Source organism: Lethenteron reissneri, chromosome 26 (assembly GCF_015708825.2).
Source record: "Lethenteron reissneri isolate LAM-NWPU_2019-01 chromosome 26, ASM1570882v1, whole genome shotgun sequence".
Lineage (NCBI taxonomy): Eukaryota > Metazoa > Chordata > Hyperoartia > Petromyzontiformes > Petromyzontidae > Lethenteron > Lethenteron reissneri.
This window is the reverse complement of record NC_083804.1, coordinates 6,198,105-6,216,140: the sequence shown is the minus strand read 5'-3', so window position 1 is coordinate 6,216,140 and position 18,036 is coordinate 6,198,105. Positions and strand designations below refer to the sequence as shown.

General features: G+C 48.4%; 1 protein-coding gene across 2 annotated transcripts; it reads left to right on the top strand.

Annotated features, from left to right (window-relative positions):
- Positions 1–1,183: 1,183 nt before the first annotated feature.
- Positions 1,184–11,156, top strand: LOC133347551 (potassium voltage-gated channel subfamily A member 1-like). 2 transcript variants are annotated; one of them, XM_061559912.1, is made up of 2 exons: positions 1,184–1,770; positions 7,867–11,156. In XM_061559912.1, exon 2 carries the CDS (start codon positions 7,949–7,951, stop codon positions 9,476–9,478), a length of 1,530 nt encoding a protein of 509 aa, XP_061415896.1. In that variant the 5' UTR covers positions 1,184–1,770; positions 7,867–7,948; the 3' UTR covers positions 9,479–11,156. The 2 variants fall into 2 exon arrangements, with proteins under 2 accessions (XP_061415896.1, XP_061415897.1); XM_061559913.1 differs by lacking the exon at positions 1,184–1,770 and adding an exon at positions 6,869–6,946.
- Positions 11,157–18,036: the final 6,880 nt, after the last annotated feature.

Below are 18,036 nucleotides of genomic sequence, written 5' to 3'. Positions count from 1 at the left end.
GTTGTATTCGTCCCAAACGCTTCTCAAAGTGTCTTCTTCCACTGAAGTCACCACTGCCGTGATTCTGTTTTTGAGGTCATCCAGATTAGTCGCTAATCGTGGCACAAAAACACGGTCTTTGACGTATCCCCACAAGAAAAAGTCACAGGGTGTGATGTCTGGGGATCTTGGGGGCCAAGAGTGTAGCGCCAAGTCTTGGGGTCCCGTGTGACCTCTCCAACGTTGAGGCAGTGTATCTTGCGAATGACTGAGGCTAAGGGCTGTTTGTGCGCTGGGAGAGGCATCTCGCGGTAATCATTTGAAACACTATGCCCCGCCCTTTCAAGTGGTAAGAGTTTCATTCATGGGCGGTTCGTGGTTGCAGAGATATAGCGATTTCAAATCGGGTCCATAATTTTCAAACACCTTGTATAATCGTGAGCCCAAATGACAGGGAAGTGAAATGTGACACGCAATTGGGCACTCTCACTCGCCAGCGGACAGCCGTCTCACGCATGCACACGCGAGAAATGTATCTCATATGCCCCGCAATTCACAAAACTCTATACAGCCCTGCAACAATCGTAAACCTCCTGGTTCTTATAGCCAAGGGTCGTTGTAAAGTGCATACGGTGTATTGCCCAGACTCTCACAAGACCCCCAGCCCAGCAAACCAAAAGACAAAAAAAAGACAAAGACCCTCACCCACTGCGCCCCCCTGGATTATAATCGTTGACAGGCTGTTGGGGCCATCACCCTCGGCCGCCTTTGCCTCTATCCCGGTGCCGACGTTGACACACACCCTGCACCAGATACTCATTTAAATCTGAGTCGACCTTAGGGTTAGAAGACCACGGGAACCGGCTCAAATATCAAAGACAAACACTCCCCGTGTAGGCTTTCGCAGGCTATCGGTGTAAGGGAGCAATTTGCGAGCACCTATGCAGACCGTGCCCAGCAGGAAGCGGTGGGTCGCTGGGCATCACCCTCGGCCGCATTTGTCTCGATCCCAGCGCTAATATTTACCCACCCATGCACCAGGTACTCGATTTAAGGCCGAATCGACCTAGGGGAAGACACGTCCCTGTTCAGATGTACCCCCCCCCCCCTCTGGCTCCCGGAGAGAGTGACGCGCCGTGCATGCATGCGTCATGACGTCATGTCTCCTGCGCTCATGCGGACTCTCGGTGCAGGATTCAACACATTGGCAGCATCAGCACCGGTACCGCCGCCGCTGCCGCCAGCACCACCACCACCACCACTATCAGCAATATCATCATCAGCAACAACATCATCATCATCTCGGCAGCCCAACAATAGCGGCAGGAGCAATAGCGGCGTCTCCATGATTACCATTATCATCTTTCCAGCGCACAAGCGCGCAGTCAGTCCGATGGGACGCCGCCTCCGTTGCTGACGATGCTGCTGCTGCTACTGCTGATGAGGAGGAAGAAGACGACGACGGTGATGTAGAAGAAGAAGAAGATGATTCTGTTAATGAAGCCACCTTTGATGGTGGCCGGGCGACGCCGCCGATGAAGCTGTTCGCGGTGCGCGGTGCAAGGGAACGAGCAGACGGCAACTGGCGGCGGAGGAAGCCAATTAAGATCATCTCCATCCCAGCCTCGCCGAAGCGCTCCAGGCACCCACCCACCCACACCAGCACCACCACCACCAGCAGCAGCAGCAACATCGTCAGGAGCAGCGCCGCGCCAGGCTGCCTTCGGGAAACGCCAAGTATCTGCCAGCGAAGCGACAACACGAGATCGGCAGGAGAAAGGGTCGGATCCGGTAAGGCATTTCTGTGTGTGTGTGTTGGTTGGCGGTGCAGGGCGTGGGGTGGTGATTAGGAGTGATGGATGTAATTTTTTTTTATTCGCATGCCCGCGTGTGTGTGTGTGTCAGTCTATGTGTGTGTGTGTGATGCGGTTGTCGTGCTTGGCAGCGTTGAGCTCGCATGGTTACGGGAGAGATATTGCCCTCCCTCCCTCTCTCGCACACAACATACTGGATATCATACCTGCAAGCCTCTTTGCCGATGCTGACGTGCTTCGGGCACTGCGCTATTGCTCTGTGAGCGCGCGTGCTATTCACGTTACAATTCTTCGCGGTAATGATGAAAAATACACATTTGTTCGTGGTTCGTTAAACACAATTATAAATGCAATTGGGGCATCGTGTGTTTTTTTTGTTTTGTATTGTTTTCACACATAACGCGATAGTTTCATTCAGAATCATATCAAATATCGGCTCGGGTAGAATGCGGATAGATGCCCGCTGTGTCTGTGTGTGTGTGTCTGTGTGTAGGATGCAGTTGTTATGCAGTCACCACCCGCACATGATATTGACCCCGCAAGCGAAATGTATTCGAATTTCAAAATTTAGTCGACTCATTTATATATTTTTTTGAGTGCAAGTTCATTGATGTAACGTGTGTATGTGTGTGACTGTGTGTGTATATATGCGCGCACGCTCGCGTAAGGATGCTGCTGCTGCTGCTCTTGCTGTTGAACAGAATACCGGGGCTGCCGTTGTTGATTATATTAGGGGAAGGGTTCCAGTGGAGACAGGAGGCGTAAAACAGCCTTCCATTGCGGCACGGAGAGGCAAATCTGCTGACGCAGGAGTTGCCGCTCCATTTTGATAGCCAGGCAAGGGGAGGGAGGAAAATCACCGACACGCCAAGGTGCCACTGCCGCTACTACACACAATAACAACAACAACAGTACGTGCTGGAAATACAACGCGTAGCGAATTATTACGCTGCAATAATTGTCTGTCCCTTCGTCAGTCTACTGCTTGATAAGGGCCCATCCCATACGCTGCGTTAGAGCCATTGGGGGGGGGGGGTGTTAATTGATTGACCATACTTCACCACGCGGGTCGGTGCGGCAAGCTGAAGAAGAGGTAGAGGGGGGGGGGGGGGCGCAGAGATAGGTTCGGGCCACTGATGTTAGACCGTGGCCGTGAATCGAGCCCAGGGGCCTGGGTATGAAGTGCTCAGTGCGCGAAGCACTGCAGCACCGCTGCCCACCTCCCGTTGTTTGTTTGAATCATGATGCAAACTGATTGCGGATACTTGTATAGGTACATTGCAGTATCTGTAAAAAGGCATAAAAACGATACATTTTGTGAGAGTAAAAAGTAATTAAAAATGTCGGTACAATGGGATCAATTGTAAAAGACAAATTATTAGCGGTAATTTTTTAAATGCTGATTGCAATAGTTGGTAGACATACAGGAGTGAATTAATTATAGATGACATCTCCTTTGAACCTGGGTGACAAACGCCTAAAGAAATGTATATGGCACCAAAAATCGCAAAAAAAACTCTTTTGAGACGGCATAAGTAAGCATTTAGAAGACAATTAATAACGATAACTTTTTCTAACATCTTAAGCATTAAGCGTACACGAAACGTGAAGTGAGCTGAATGGACCAGAACGGAGGCGGGGGGGGGCCCACACAGCTGTCGGGACACACGATCCCTTTCCTCGTTCTTTGCTACTGCGTCCAATCACGTCCACAGCAAAAGACCCAAAGCATCATTCCACATTCCCAGCGGCAATTTGGACGAAACACAACCGACCTTATGTTAGCCGTTGTGTAACTGTTCTCGACTCATCTTCCATAATACAGGTTTTTTGGGGGGGGGGGGGGTTAGATCGCGTAAATATGAATGTGTCGTTAAACTCGTCACCACCCGACACAGCCAATTAGTAAGGGTTGTAAGGTTTGGCACGGAAACAGAACATGACAATTCGTTACTAGTACAGCACACACCGACGTGTTACTAGTACGAGTAACTAATTGGCACGTTCTGTTTACGTAACAAACCTTACTAATTGGCTGTGTCGGGTGGCGGCGGGTTTAACGACACACATTTATATTAACGTGATCTAACCCCAAACAACTGTTTCATGGATAATATTGGTAGTCGAAAGCCGACGTGTTTAACGGACTCATCATCTTCACCGGCGGGGCAGCAGAATGTGTGTGGCACTTGTACTGCTTGCTGCCCAGCGCGAGAGCGCGCCCGTCCGCTTTGGTTTCCCCTCCGTCAGCGCCGACGGCCACAGAAGCTGTGCTGACGGCACGGCGCTTGTGAAGAATTCGTTTTAGGCCGAGTATACCCAGAGCCGGATGATCCTAGTAGCACAAGTAGCTACATATGCTACGGGCCCCGCACTTTCAAGGGCCCCGCGCTAAATGCTTTCAAGCTATCGATTCCGGTTCAGTGATTCTGCACTTGCTCTATTACTATAGTACTATACTGCCCTTCAACTTTTATGAACGACTGGATGTTTAAGGTTAGCGATTTGTTGTATTATCTGGCTGTATAGTAAATGAAAAAATACAATTACTTTACTATGCAAGTGAAAATTTGTTTTTGAATATTGATGTGGTTTAAAAAATATATATATGGCCTCTTTAGAACAAATGCTACAGGCCCCGCACCAGCTTAATCCGGCACTGAGTATACCTCAGGGAGGTCCAGGCCGGGTGCAGAGCGTCTAACGGTGCACGTTGACTCCTCTTGTTGAATCGGGCGGTGTGACCAAAACAAATACAAAGGTCCCCCGTATAGCCTTAACATAGACTGTTGGGGCAAGTACTGTTGGCGAGAACCTATTAAGACTAACACAGCGCTCGACGGGGGTGGTGGCGTGGGCCAACACCATGCCCCGGCCGTCTTTGTATTCCCAGTCACGAAAACGTATGCATACACATATATTGACACGTGATTGTTTTAGAGCATATTGGAGGTGCTCTTAGCGAGCGCCTATTCGGGCTTTAACGTCACAAGACGGTGGTGGGAGTGGTGGCACAGCGGTTAGCGCACCCACAGTGGGCACCCTCTCGACCAACCCGCATTGACCAGCGTGGTGAAGTATGGCGTGGCGTGGGTGGTGGAGGGGGGGGGGAAGCCCTTTATCCAGCAGTGGATTAACAAAATGACTGCATTGCACGTGTCCAAGAGGGGGCTGGTTGTGTCGTCAGTACCGCGCCCGGGTGTCTTCATGGAGCCCATTGCCGAGAACTGCTGATGTTCACATAGTTACTCGAACCTTCGTCGGCATACCGGAGGGGCTATGCCAGCGCAGGTGCAGGCACAGATTTTTGCTTTTGGTGTAAATCGCCAATGTCAGAAACACCAGCAAAAACACAAAACCCAAAGACAAAGGTCCCCCATGTGGCCGTTTTAACAAACTTGGGGCAAGTGCTGTCTATCGAGCACCTATGAAGGCCGACACGGCACACGAAGAGGTGGGTGGCTAACACCACGCCCGGCCTTTGTCACAAACACCAAAGACAGAGACCTCCCATATTGCCTTTAACAGGCTGTTGGGGCAAGTGCTCGCATATATATATATATACAAACAAAGACAAAGATCCCCCGTGTAGCCTGTAACAGATTGTTGTTGCAAGTGCTGTTAGCGAGCACCTATAAAAGCCGGCACGGCACACGAGGGGGTGGGTGGCCAGCATCAAATGCCTGGCTTCCTTTGTCTCCCCAATGGCGATGTTTACACACCGCACCAGGTACTCATTTGAGGCTGAGTCGACCTAGGGGAGGACCAGAACCGGTTCAGATAATCGCCACCGGTGTTGGCCATGAGCGGGAATTGCACTCGGGTTGCCGGGTTCGTAGCGCAGCGCGCTAACCGCTGCACCACCGCTCCCCGCATACAAACATACACACACTTACCCACTCACACACAGGAGCTACCAGAAGTCACAGTCATATATTCCACATACGCCGACATTCACACGCTCAGACATGGAAAGATAAATGTGGACACCAGAAGGTCAGTTCAGCAAAAGCAATAGTTGTACCACACTTCAGTGCTCCCATGGCTATGTTACCCCCACAGTCATCAACCTGCACTGACCAGCGTGGTGAAGTATGGTCACATTAACCCACAAGACCCGAGTTGACCCTCGGGGCTGCCACCTCTCTGGGTTTTGACCCGGTCAGTCCGGGAATTCACTTCATTGTTCAGGTGGCAGGAAATGATTTGTATCCTCATCCGTTGGCGGTATTGTGCTGGACCTTGTTGAGAGTAGATAGCGAAGTTTTGATAGACTTTGTGCCGACTGAAACATACAGCCGGGGTTTGGTCTGTGGAAGAAAGTGACAACCCTAGGTGGCCCTCATCCAGCAGTGGATTGACAAATGTGTATGCGTAGCTTCTGACAATGAAGCTAATATCTCAGTGGGATTTACCTGGTTGAAATATAATTTGTAGTGATTTTCTTACTTCGCACTCCGATCGTGTTGTTGTATTGTTCGCTGTTGTGACTTTCTGATCCGTCCCTACTGGACATCCATGAAGAAGAGCTTTATAGCTCATCGGATTCCTCCAGTGGACGCTTGCTTATACCGACACACTCACCCATACGTCGTATGCGTACGCTCACGTTAATGGAGACAAACATATACTATGCAAATTAGAATGTAAATTCTGACTGTCTATTCTAATAGATTTGCATCCATATTCAGTCGATAAAAAACATCAAATTACAAGTTGGAGGGGAGAAAAAAAGATGGCCAAGACTATGCATGGATTATGTAACGGTTTCTCGAACCTGCGTTTGTCTTCAGAAGCATTTAATAGCTTCGTAAGAGCAGTACGGAAGAAAACAACGGGTGGTTGTCAGGGCCAAACGCATGTGCGCTTTTGCAAATGCATGTAGTGAGATCATTTTAACCCCTGGTTTGAATCTCCAAGTTTTGCGTAACCCTTTGACATAGCTCTCAACCCATACGGTTTACCCCGTATTCTTGTACAGGGAAATTGAGTTTCCAGGTCCATACATACGGCGTACAGCCGTTTCAATACGGGCAAAAAAAAAGGTGTCTTTTTGTTTGTGTTTCTCCCTTGTGATGGGACTTTGCAGGATGAACGTTGAGATTTACAAGGGCACGGGGTGACCAATGAGGTCTGAATTGGTCTGTAATAAGGTAGGCACTGATAAGGGGTTGACAGGTATGCTTTGATCACTTTGGACGATTTTGAATTGGGTCAGTCCCTAATAGCCCCACAACGTTTTACTAAAGTTTGCTACATATTGGATAATCTTTTTCGACAGTTATCGTGCACCCTCCTCCTCCTCGCCCCCACGGATGGCCAGGCAGCGCAAGTGCATAAAAGCTTTTTTGCTCGCTGTTATGCTGCTGCATAGTTGCGTAAATGTTTTATTCGGGTTGTTGCCGTATGTTGTCGGCATGGTGTCTGACGTCGCGCTCCACGTGCTGCTGGGAGCTTCTTCAGGAAATGAATTTCAGTTCCTAAAGATATTTGGTTCCCGAGGAAGCTTCCAGCGCGTGGAGCGAAACGTCGGACATCTTGCAGAACAACGCGTGGGGCATCCCAAAACACACATTGCAGAGATAGACAGCACAACCGCGAAAACCCACGCAGTTGTATGCTTTCAGTCTTAATTGGAAAGCATGTAATTATGGCTTCATCTAATAAATAAAACTCGTGCGTGTGTGTGTTTGCTCGTGTGTGTGTCTATTTCCGCCTGTGTGTGGGGAGCGGTGGTGTAGCGGTTAGCGTGCTGCGCTACGAATCCGGTGACCCGAGTTCGATTCCCGCTCACGGCCAACACCGGTGACGGTTATTCGAAAAGGTCCTGGGCCTCCCCTAGGTCGACTCAGCCTCAAATGAGTACCTGGTGCGGTGGGTAAACATCGACCCTGGGGAAACAAAGGCGGCCGGGCGTGGTGCTGGCCAACCATCCCCTGGTGTGCCGTGCTGGCCTTCATAGGTGCTCGCTAACAGCACTGGTCCCTACAGTCTGTTAAGGCTATACGATGGATTTTTGTCTTGTGTGTACCCGTGTGTGTGTGTGTGCGTGTACAAACACATCTGGCTACAGGAGGCACGGAGCAGGCGTGTGGGGCGCGTGCGGGCGTGCACGTTGACGGCGACGGCCCCCGGCTCCCCATCTCGCCTGCATCATGACGGTGGTGGGCGTCAAGGCCGGCTCGGATGACGCGGCCGTGGCAGTGCAGGGGGGCTACCCGCAGGAGCGGTACGAGCTGGCGCGGCCCGGCGGCCACGACTTCTGCGAGCGCGTGGTCATCAACGTGTCCGGCCTGCGCTTCGAGACGCAGCTGCGCACGCTGGCCCAGTTCCCCGACACGCTGCTGGGAGACCCCCAGAAGCGGATGCGCTACTTCGACCCGCTGCGCAACGAGTACTTCTTCGACCGCAACCGGCCGAGCTTCGACGCCATCCTCTACTACTACCAGTCGGGCGGCAGGCTGCGCAGGCCCGTGAGCGTGCCCTACGACATCTTTACGGAAGAGGTGCGCTTCTACGACCTGGGCGAGGAGACGATGCTGCGCTACCGTGAGGACGAGGGCTACGTAAAGGAGCCCGAGAAGCCGCTGCCAGAAAATGAGTTCCAGCGCCAGGTGTGGCTCCTCTTCGAGTACCCGGAGAGCTCCAGTCCAGCGCGCGCCATCGCCATCGTGTCCGTGCTCGTCATCCTCATCTCCATCATCATCTTCTGTCTGGAGACGCTGCCCGAGTTCCGCGATGACGCAGACCTCTACAAGGTGTCGTACTACACGAACGGAACGCACTACTTCTACCACAACGTCTTTGCCGACCCCTTCTTCATCATGGAGACCATCTGCATCATTTGGTTTTCCTTTGAGCTCATGGTCCGCTTCTGCGCGTGCCCCAGCAAGGTTGAGTTCGGCAAGAACCTAATGAACATCATCGACATTGTGGCCATCGTGCCCTACTTCATCACGCTCGGCACGGAGATGGCCGAGCAGACTGGCAGCACCAACGGGCAGCAGACGATGTCGCTCGCCATCCTCAGGGTCATCCGGCTGGTGCGCGTCTTCAGGATCTTCAAGCTGTCGCGCCACTCCAAGGGGCTGCAGATCCTGGGCCATACGCTGCACGCGTCAATGCGCGAGCTGGGCCTCCTCATCTTCTTCCTCTTCATCGGCGTCATCCTCTTCTCGAGCGCCGTCTTCTTCGCCGAGGTGGACAGCAAGAAGACGGAATTTCAAAGCATCCCCGACGCGTTCTGGTGGTCACTTGTGACGATGACCACGGTGGGCTACGGCGACATGTCGCCCAAGACGGTGGGAGGCAAGATCGTCGGCTCACTCTGCGCCATCGCCGGCGTGCTCACGGTCTCGCTGCCCGTGCCGGTCATCGTGTCCAACTTCAACTACTTCTACCAGCGCGAGACGGAGGGCGAGGACCAGACGGTCTACTCGCACGTGCACAGCACGCCCTTCCACGAACTGACGCACGCCGACAACGCCGCCGAGGTCAACTCGGAGCTGTGCCGCCGCAGCATCTGCAGCTTCTCGTCGTTCGAGAAGATCGACTGCAAGGAGGCGGGCGAGCACGCGGACGAGGACTCGTGCGTCGAGGACGAGCTCAAGCTCAGCAACTGCAACGTGGCGACGGCGCAGCAGCACAAGCACGTCGGCGGCAGTCGGATCGAGACGGACGTGTGAGACCTTTCTCCATCTTGTCAGTGGTTTTTGTCATTTTTTTCGTCTTTAAAGAAGAAGATTAAGAAGAAAAAAACAACAAACAGCTGCTTCGAATCGGATTTGTACTGGCGTCAGAGAAAACAATGAGAAACATTTGCTGCTGCTGCCAGCAGTGGAACTACTAACTATTAATCTTCCACCTCTAACCCTAATCTTCCTGGCACTTAAAAGCAGTGACCAACATCGCGTCTGCCGGTAAGAGCACCGACCCTACGTCAAGCCACTGAATAACTTGCTGGCACCAAGGTAACCTACGCGTTTGAAGGCCTGTAGGCTAACTTTGACCTGATGTTACCGGTAAGGCTAGTGTAGCTGCCGCTCTCAGTAGATTTTCTATTTCATCGAGGCGTTTGTTATTTTCTTTCCTGTATTGGACATCTTATTGCCACACCTTCGCTTGTTATTGGTGGACTCATCGTGATGCACTTTGTATACGGAACACTTAACGCTGCTGAGAGCCTCAGAAGAAGTAACACTGGCCTCGGACTATAATAAGTCTGGCTGTACAACTGCATAGTTTTCTTTGCCGTTGTGCTGTATAGGCACAGCTCTCCAATGCGTTTTCAGGGTTGTTCAGTTCCTGATGGAAGCTCCCGGAGCGTGGAGCAACAGCGTCGGTCACCACGCCTAAGAACACGCGGTACGATCTGAAAACGCATCAGGGAGCCGTTAATGTGACCAAGTTTGGTCGGCTGACTTCCCTTCTCGAAGGGGAAGCAAACAAACCAGATCAAACTATCCTAAGGATGAAAATTATTCCCGAAGCGAAACTCAAGCCGACAACGTCTCGCGCGCGTGAAGTTTGCGCCGGACCTGCGCCGGGCAGTTTAGGGTGCGAATGCACGTTGGGTGAGCAGCTTTCGTCACAAAGGCACCCGCTCGCACTCGCTAACCTTACGGCTTTTTATTTGAATGAAAGTTGTTGGAAAATAATGCAAACGACAACTCGGAGTGCATGCGTGCGCGTACACAAACGCACACATGTGAGATGCACGTGTGAAGAGTGAGGAATACAAGGGCCACTTTTGGTTTCCCGTTGCGTGCAAATATATTTCACGAGGGAAATTGGGATAAGACAAACATTGCTAAGAGCAGCACTTCCGCTTAAAACGTTTCTGGAGACTGGCAGCCCGAGTAAGAGTTCGTATAATTTTAAACCGCTAAACATAAGTCGATAACATAGGCTATTACATTTGAGAAAATGACATGTTCCCGTTCTACGCTTAAGAATAATGTCCACCACTGTTAGGGACCCTGCATCAAGTGCTATGCACTCACCGGTTGGTGCTCAAATGACTCAATCCAGAGGAGGGATGATGATGATGAGTCAACCCTGGCCAGAATCACAACTGACGATCTTGTTATTGGAGTCCCTGCGCTGCTCTACCCACTGACATTGTCAAGATCCACACTCTTGTTTATACATGTTTAAATATGTATCGCCACACATCTACAGAAGTAATTTTCTTAAATTAGGAACAGCATGGCATGCATTATGTGATTTCCAAACTTTGCACTTTAACGATTAAATGGAAATGGCTCCCATGTTTAAGCGAGTCCTGGAGATGTTCATCGCCTCTCATCGTTGTTTCATGTATCTGGAGTGGAACATTCCACATTCCTATGGCGGTGCCCTGCAGGTTAGAGATGATTTCAGCGTTATTACTGTGTGTTTCTTAAAAAACTTTGAACATTGCATTAGATTGCTCTGGTTTAACTTGTTTCTTTTTTAGACGCTGTATGGATCACAGCAGCAGTGCTGCTGCTGCTGTGATCCATATATCGTCGACTGCCCCCTTGGATTGGTTGAAACGAACGTAGCATTCAACTATGACACGTATCAAAACTGTTGCTTTTCCATAGTGCCATACTTAAAGGAGACTTATAAATAATTTGCACTCAACAACAATTGCCAATGTTGACCGCCCACATCACAGTGCAACCTCGCCAAAAGGTGCACGTTATATGAACCCCATTAATAAAGATGATTGCCATGGCGATCGTGAGGATGGTGGAACGATGTTGGCCCTGGGAGTCCTGTTATTCCACCAACACAACTATGGCTGCGTATTAAAAAATACCGAAACGAGAATTGTAAAAGTCAAAGTGTGTTAATGCTCAAACTAGCATGGAGGGGTAAATGTCTCTGTTGGTGGTCCTCAGTTAGTAGCGGACATTCCACATTCTTGTGGTGGGAGGCCCATCTTCATTGAACACATGTAGCATCATCACAAAAAAAGTCAGAATTTCCATTTAAAAACATAATTTCGTCTCAGATAAGGCATTTTACAAAAATAATGGAAGGATTTTGAAACGCTAACCGATATGTAAAAAACTGTCGATATTCTATAATCTTAATATTTGCTAGCCTGATGGGTCAGCACGTGATTGAAGGGTAAACATTGGCAGACGTGAACAGGTGGGGTAATACTCGGCGTTTCGTTATCAAGGGTCAAAGGCTGCTGGATTTTGGTTTGAGAGGCCACTGGATGTCGTGCACACTGACAATTCTGCAAGACAGCATCAGTGACAAAAGTTCGGAGACCTGTCACAGATAAGCCAATGCAGAGATGGGATATTTATATATGCGGTAGGAGATATCACTATGCCATTTCCTATCCGTGGCCGATTTACCTGCGCCATTACTATTATTAATTGACAGGGGTCTGGGCACACCTCTTGATTGGATGACGGTCTACGGAAGGAACCGGCGATGGGATGGCAGCCAAAGGATGAGAACGTGTCCAAGAGATGTCATCGCCTTGGAGACGGAGCGGTGGGATTGCTTCGTGTGCGGGAGTGAGATGGATGGCAGCAGTACTGGGCGGTGAGGAATGGTGACTCATGCAGAGAGGCCTCAATCCACCAGTGGACAGACAATGGCTGACGATGATTATTATTATCGTGGGACCTTTTTGTCAGTATCAAAGTATGAAAAATAACAATAGGTTTTACCATTTCTGGCAATAAAACAGGTGTTAAGATGTTCAAACACCAAATGGAAACCTTTTGCAAGGAACCAAGTCTGCATTAACCACACGTACTTGTGGTGAACACGCAAACAGTTTCAAAGACAATGCATATATTATCAGATGATGATTATTACCTATTTTCTGCGATTTTGCAAAGAGGATGGATTTTTTTTGCGTGTGCCACTCCTGCTATCCTCGTGAAAATGGATAACAGAGAGGTCTGTGGATCTTCCTGTTGTCCATTGTACCTGTTGTTTGTGATTGACTCTTGCCACGGATATTGTAACACCATGCAAAAAAAGAGCGCTAAATGTCATCATTCATTAGCACGGTTGGCTATGTACAGTGCAAAATAAGTTCAACATACAGTACATCTTTTTTTTCCATTATCATTTTCATACATCCTTGTCCATTGTTGTCTCTGACATCAGTCATCCTCACCCATTGTTATCGACTACATCATCATCATCATCGTCGTCGCCGCCATAATTATAATCATCTTCACAAATTCTCCTAATTGCCTTCATCATTAAAGGTGTATATTCATATATAACCATCATCATCACTTTTGTGTTCATCTCAGGGCTGTTGGACCAATCTACAATGTGTCCTCCAAGGTCCTGCTCCTGCGGTACTGTATTCTTCCAAGTGGATTCCCAGTCCCGCTTGTCTTCAGCGCCTATCAACAAATCTCCCCAGGATGGGGCCAATCCCCCTTAAGCTCTCAGAAGCTAAGCAGCGTTTAGCCTGGATAGCGCTGGGATGGGGGAGACCTCCATGCACAGCAGGCTGTTGTAAGCTGAGTGACGTGTTGGGTGGAAGAGGCCAGTGCAATTGCTGTACTTTGCTGCATACTCTCACATCTGTGAACCCTGCCTTCACTAACCCGTACTGACCAGAATGGTGAAGTTTGGTCATATAACCCCAATAACCCATACAGCATGGTGAGGCTCATATCCAGCAGTAGATTACAATACATGTCTTCTGAATTGGTCGTTGACTTATAGGTGCCCACTGCATCGTCGGGGTTTGGCCATCTCTGCAGCAGTGACTGCAAAGACGGTGAGGATGTGGCCGTACAGCGGTGAATCGTTAAATCCGTCTGTACGGAGCGCTGAGAGCTACCCCCTCCAATGCGTTTGTTTTCATTCGGGTATCCGTGCTGGGGTTTCATTCCGCACAGCCAAACACTCGCGGACAGAATTGGCCAAAATAATTGCAGGACCCTGCTGAGACTCCGTAAAGGCATTTTTTTTCTGGTTTAAAGGGCGGGCATTATAAAACAAGTTACATCATGGGACCTCCTTTGCCAGTACCAAAATATGAGAATAGGTTTTCCCCTTTTTTCTGGCAACAAAACAGGTGTTGAGATTTTGACTTCAAGCTTTCTATCCACGTGACTTTACCGAAAGACCCAAAGAGTAGGTGTTGAGATGTTAAAACACCAAACTGAAACCTTTTACAAGGAATCATGTCTGCATTAACCACAATACTTGTGGTCAGAATGCAAACAAAAAAACTGATAATATATGCATTTTGTCACTGCTCACCCAGAGCTCTCATTACTCTGATAGTGCATTGTCTTTGGGCTGTACGCCTTTTGGCGTCCTCTGGTCTAACACCGTTTGAGACGAGTCTCAAAAGAAAGCTGTCTCTGGTGTGGACCAATCAGTTTCAAGGACAATGCATATATTATCAGTGTGTTTTTTGTTTGCATTCTGACCACAAGTATTGTGGTTAATGCAGACATGATTCCTTGTAAAATGTTTCAGTTTGTTGTTTTAACATCTGAACACCTGTTTTGTTGCCAGAAAAAAAGGGAAAAACCCCTATTCTCATTATAAAACAAGGGTTAGCACAGAGACGGAGTGAAAAGTGGCTACATCGATTAGCGGCCATCGTTATCGTCGTCAACGTCGCCATTGATCGCGGTGGCAGCGTCAGTGACTGGTGTCAGACGAGCATCGTTATGGTCATCCATCACTGTCGTCAGAAACATCATCATCATCACCACATTCTTTGTTGTCGTCCACCATTGTCACCATCATCACCATCATCATTGTTATCGTCGTGTCATTATAGTTATTATTGTTGGTGTTGCACATCCATACCGAGCAACTGTCATTCAAAACTTTGACATCCAGAGTTTTAAATGGTTGGATTTACCTCATTGCTCAGGGAAACCTTCGACAAGGTTTCGACATAACTGAATGTCATCAGCAGCGTTGTCTCACGCCACCGGATGCCACAATGTTATGGGCTGTGTGACGCATGTTGATCAATTGTGCATAAAGCAGGTGATGGAAGCAGTAGATACATTCATGCAGCAACAAAAATCAGTTTGTACGCAGGTGGGGGGGTGGGGGGTAGATGATTACATCGCGGGGATTTTAAGACGCGGTGGAGGCTTTGGGAGACCTTCATACATCAGTTGGTTGTCCATGGCCGATGATGATGATATTTGTAGCTCGTGTGTAAATACCACGTGTCTACGACGGAGTTAAATTCTGCCCCTAACGTAACCTCGAATGCATTACCTTTGGCATCCGTGCACCAAGTCCCGTATAATTTCCATCGTAATTACGAGAGAGATTTTTGAAGATAGCAAGACGACAAGTTACATACCTTAATCTCAAGCCATGATTTGGCCGTATTTGGGCAATAGACAAATATCTCCCGTATGGCCTTATACGGCTTTTGGGGCAAGTGCTGTTAGCGAGCACCAATGAAGGTCGGCACGTACTTTGGCAATACAACGCATACATTCGTTTACTGTGGTTGTATTTATCACTTCGGTGATGCAATGTCATTAGTCGAAACGATGATAATTGTTCGCTCATTGTCGATGCACAAGCTTACAATGACACGCGTCAAATCGCGGATCGATGTATTTTTCAGCCTGTGATGTGCCACGTGTAATCGATTCACGTCACCCCTGCAGCCACGAGAGGGACAGCCATCCAGCCCAGTGTAAACAAAAACGATTGATCGAGTGGAATTGGCCCACCCTGAACTGCGATTCGTTGAATCTACTGCACATCGTTGGACTTCCACGCATCAATCATTAATTATATTGAGCAATAAATTGCAGGGCTTAACCTTTTCATTAAACCGCGTTAGAGATCAGTAAAATTGTAAACTCGAGTGTATTGAACCGCGACATTTACTTGGCAACTGCGACTGAATTGTTTCAAATCATGTTCGCTTCTTGTAGAAACACGGTACCAAAACCATTATGCAAAAAATAATCTTTGCTTGTGCTCAACTTGGGGTTCCAGCTATGGCTCTAAGTATTCTGTAATTGCAGTTAACTCATGCCTTGTGCAAGTCTTCTCTGAGCATTCTAGGTTTATTTCCACACAAAAACAACATACCGAGAAAGTTGATTGGTCATTCATCTCGAGTCTGATTGAGCCCTTCCTGAGGGGAAACAGGGATGGTAATTGTGGTGTTCTATATAAAGGAAAGCCTACTTAATCTTCACATTTCTGTCGCCGCCCGCCAACCTATCAGCTCCAAAGCTTACTTGTGTGCATTTACAAACATATCGTCGTCACCATCAGCCCTGGGTCAATCCACTGCTGGATTAAGGCCTCTACAAGCCGGCGTGATCGCTTACGATCCTGCGATTATAACACAGCAACGTATATTTACAGTACATATATATAGTGCAGACATTAATTAAATGGGCATGAAGTGTGAACACATGTTGTCATGTGATGTAGCCATCTAAACAAGATGCGGTGTTTGTCGTGTAGTTATGAAATAGTATGACATTCAATTAATTTTGAGTGATTAAGTGAAGATAATTGTTGCAATATTCCCAACCACCTGGTAACGTTTTGAGGTCACCGAACTAAACAAATGTCAACCAGAGGCCTAACCGATCCCCAAATTAACGTATGATTTGGCTTTATATAGCAACGACATGCAACCGTATGTCGAGGCTTTGTAAATAAACAGGAGGCATGTTTACTTTATTCGGGAACAAGTATAACCCGTAAAAACAAAGTTTTTCACTATAAATCCTTTATATGCGTGGCGGCTAGGGTCCTCTCGTCCTCTGGCTTGAGATGGCTGCCACCTATAGGTCAGATGATTGCATGGCAGCATTAAGCAATTGGTAATTGAATATAATATTTTTGTCCTAAAAAGTTTAAAATTTTTGAAAAAAAATTCCACGAACATTAATTGTCACGCACAACGAGTCTGTGTGGAAAATGTCAGCTCGATTGGATCACGGGAAGTGGGTTAAAAAACGACTGAAAGATTTGCATGGTCGTAAGCGCGCAAGCAAGCAAGCGAACTTAATATAAAGGATTTAAAAATGCAGTCAGTCGTGGGGAGAGCGAAATGAAGGTTCTCGAGTCAGGAATATGAACAAGAGCACAGATTTTGACAGCACAGATGCATGTGGGAAGTTAGTTCTAGACCGTAGAGGCATCGGAGTAGAATAGGTAACCTCCCACCGAGCCACAATTGCAGGCTGTAACGAATGAATTTGTAATATTTTCTGCTACATTATCCAATTTGAAGGCTAGAATTATGGCAAGTTGCTCAACGCAGTACTGTACAGCATCATAATCCATGGAGATTGTTAATATATGAGGGTTGCCCTAAAAGTAATGTTACATTTGAACAGGAATAAGTGTGATTCTATCATGACTCTGTGTGTCATATGGCGCAACCATTCCTAGCCGTCACTTGGAACCGATGCCCCAAACTGCCTTTGCTTCTCCTGAGTGAGGCGAATCCCTCGTTCGCCACGACTACGCAGAAACCGTAGAGCAGGGGGGCCCCTCTGTCCAGTGGCGGAGGGTTGAAGGGCCTTGGTGCAAATAATGAAATGGGGGAGTCCCCTATCCACCAGCTCCTTGTCCCATTGAGGCCATGGGCCCACCGGGCGCAGTTGCACCGCCTGTCACACTCATCAACCACGTGACTATCTCTGTGCCCCCACCCCCCGGTGCCAGCCTGCTTCAGCATCACGGATCACGGCAGACTTGCTCTGGATCTAATTTCGTAAGTGTATTCTTCTGTTCCCCACTTTGAGCGAGGCTGACTTCGGAAGCCATCAAATCAAGTCGTGGGTGCGGTACACGTGGGTGGTGTTTGCAGCGTTCTCGCAGCACGAAGCTGTCGCGAAAAAAAGAGGCTACGTAAGGGTGGGGTGGGGGCGATGTTATTATGTAGCAGCAAGAGCCGCTGTGTCATCTACATCATTTGCTAGTTTTGAAACTACATGGCCGGTTTTTTTTTAAACACAAGGTGATGCTCACCGGACAAGCGAATGCATCCGCGGTTCGGGACCCCGGATGTTTGGAATCGGCAGACCCCATCCACCTGTTTGCACTTCATAAATGGCATTGGGTTCTGTAACGTGATCTTATTAGACCGCAAAATATCTGCTGGAAGTTTATAGAGCGACTAACTTACACAAGTTTTAGAAGTAAAAAAAATCACGAGTGTGCAGAATTCATCAATTTCGAAGTATGCGAGAAAGTATTTTTTCATCACCTATTGCAAATTCAAGTCAATCAACACTGT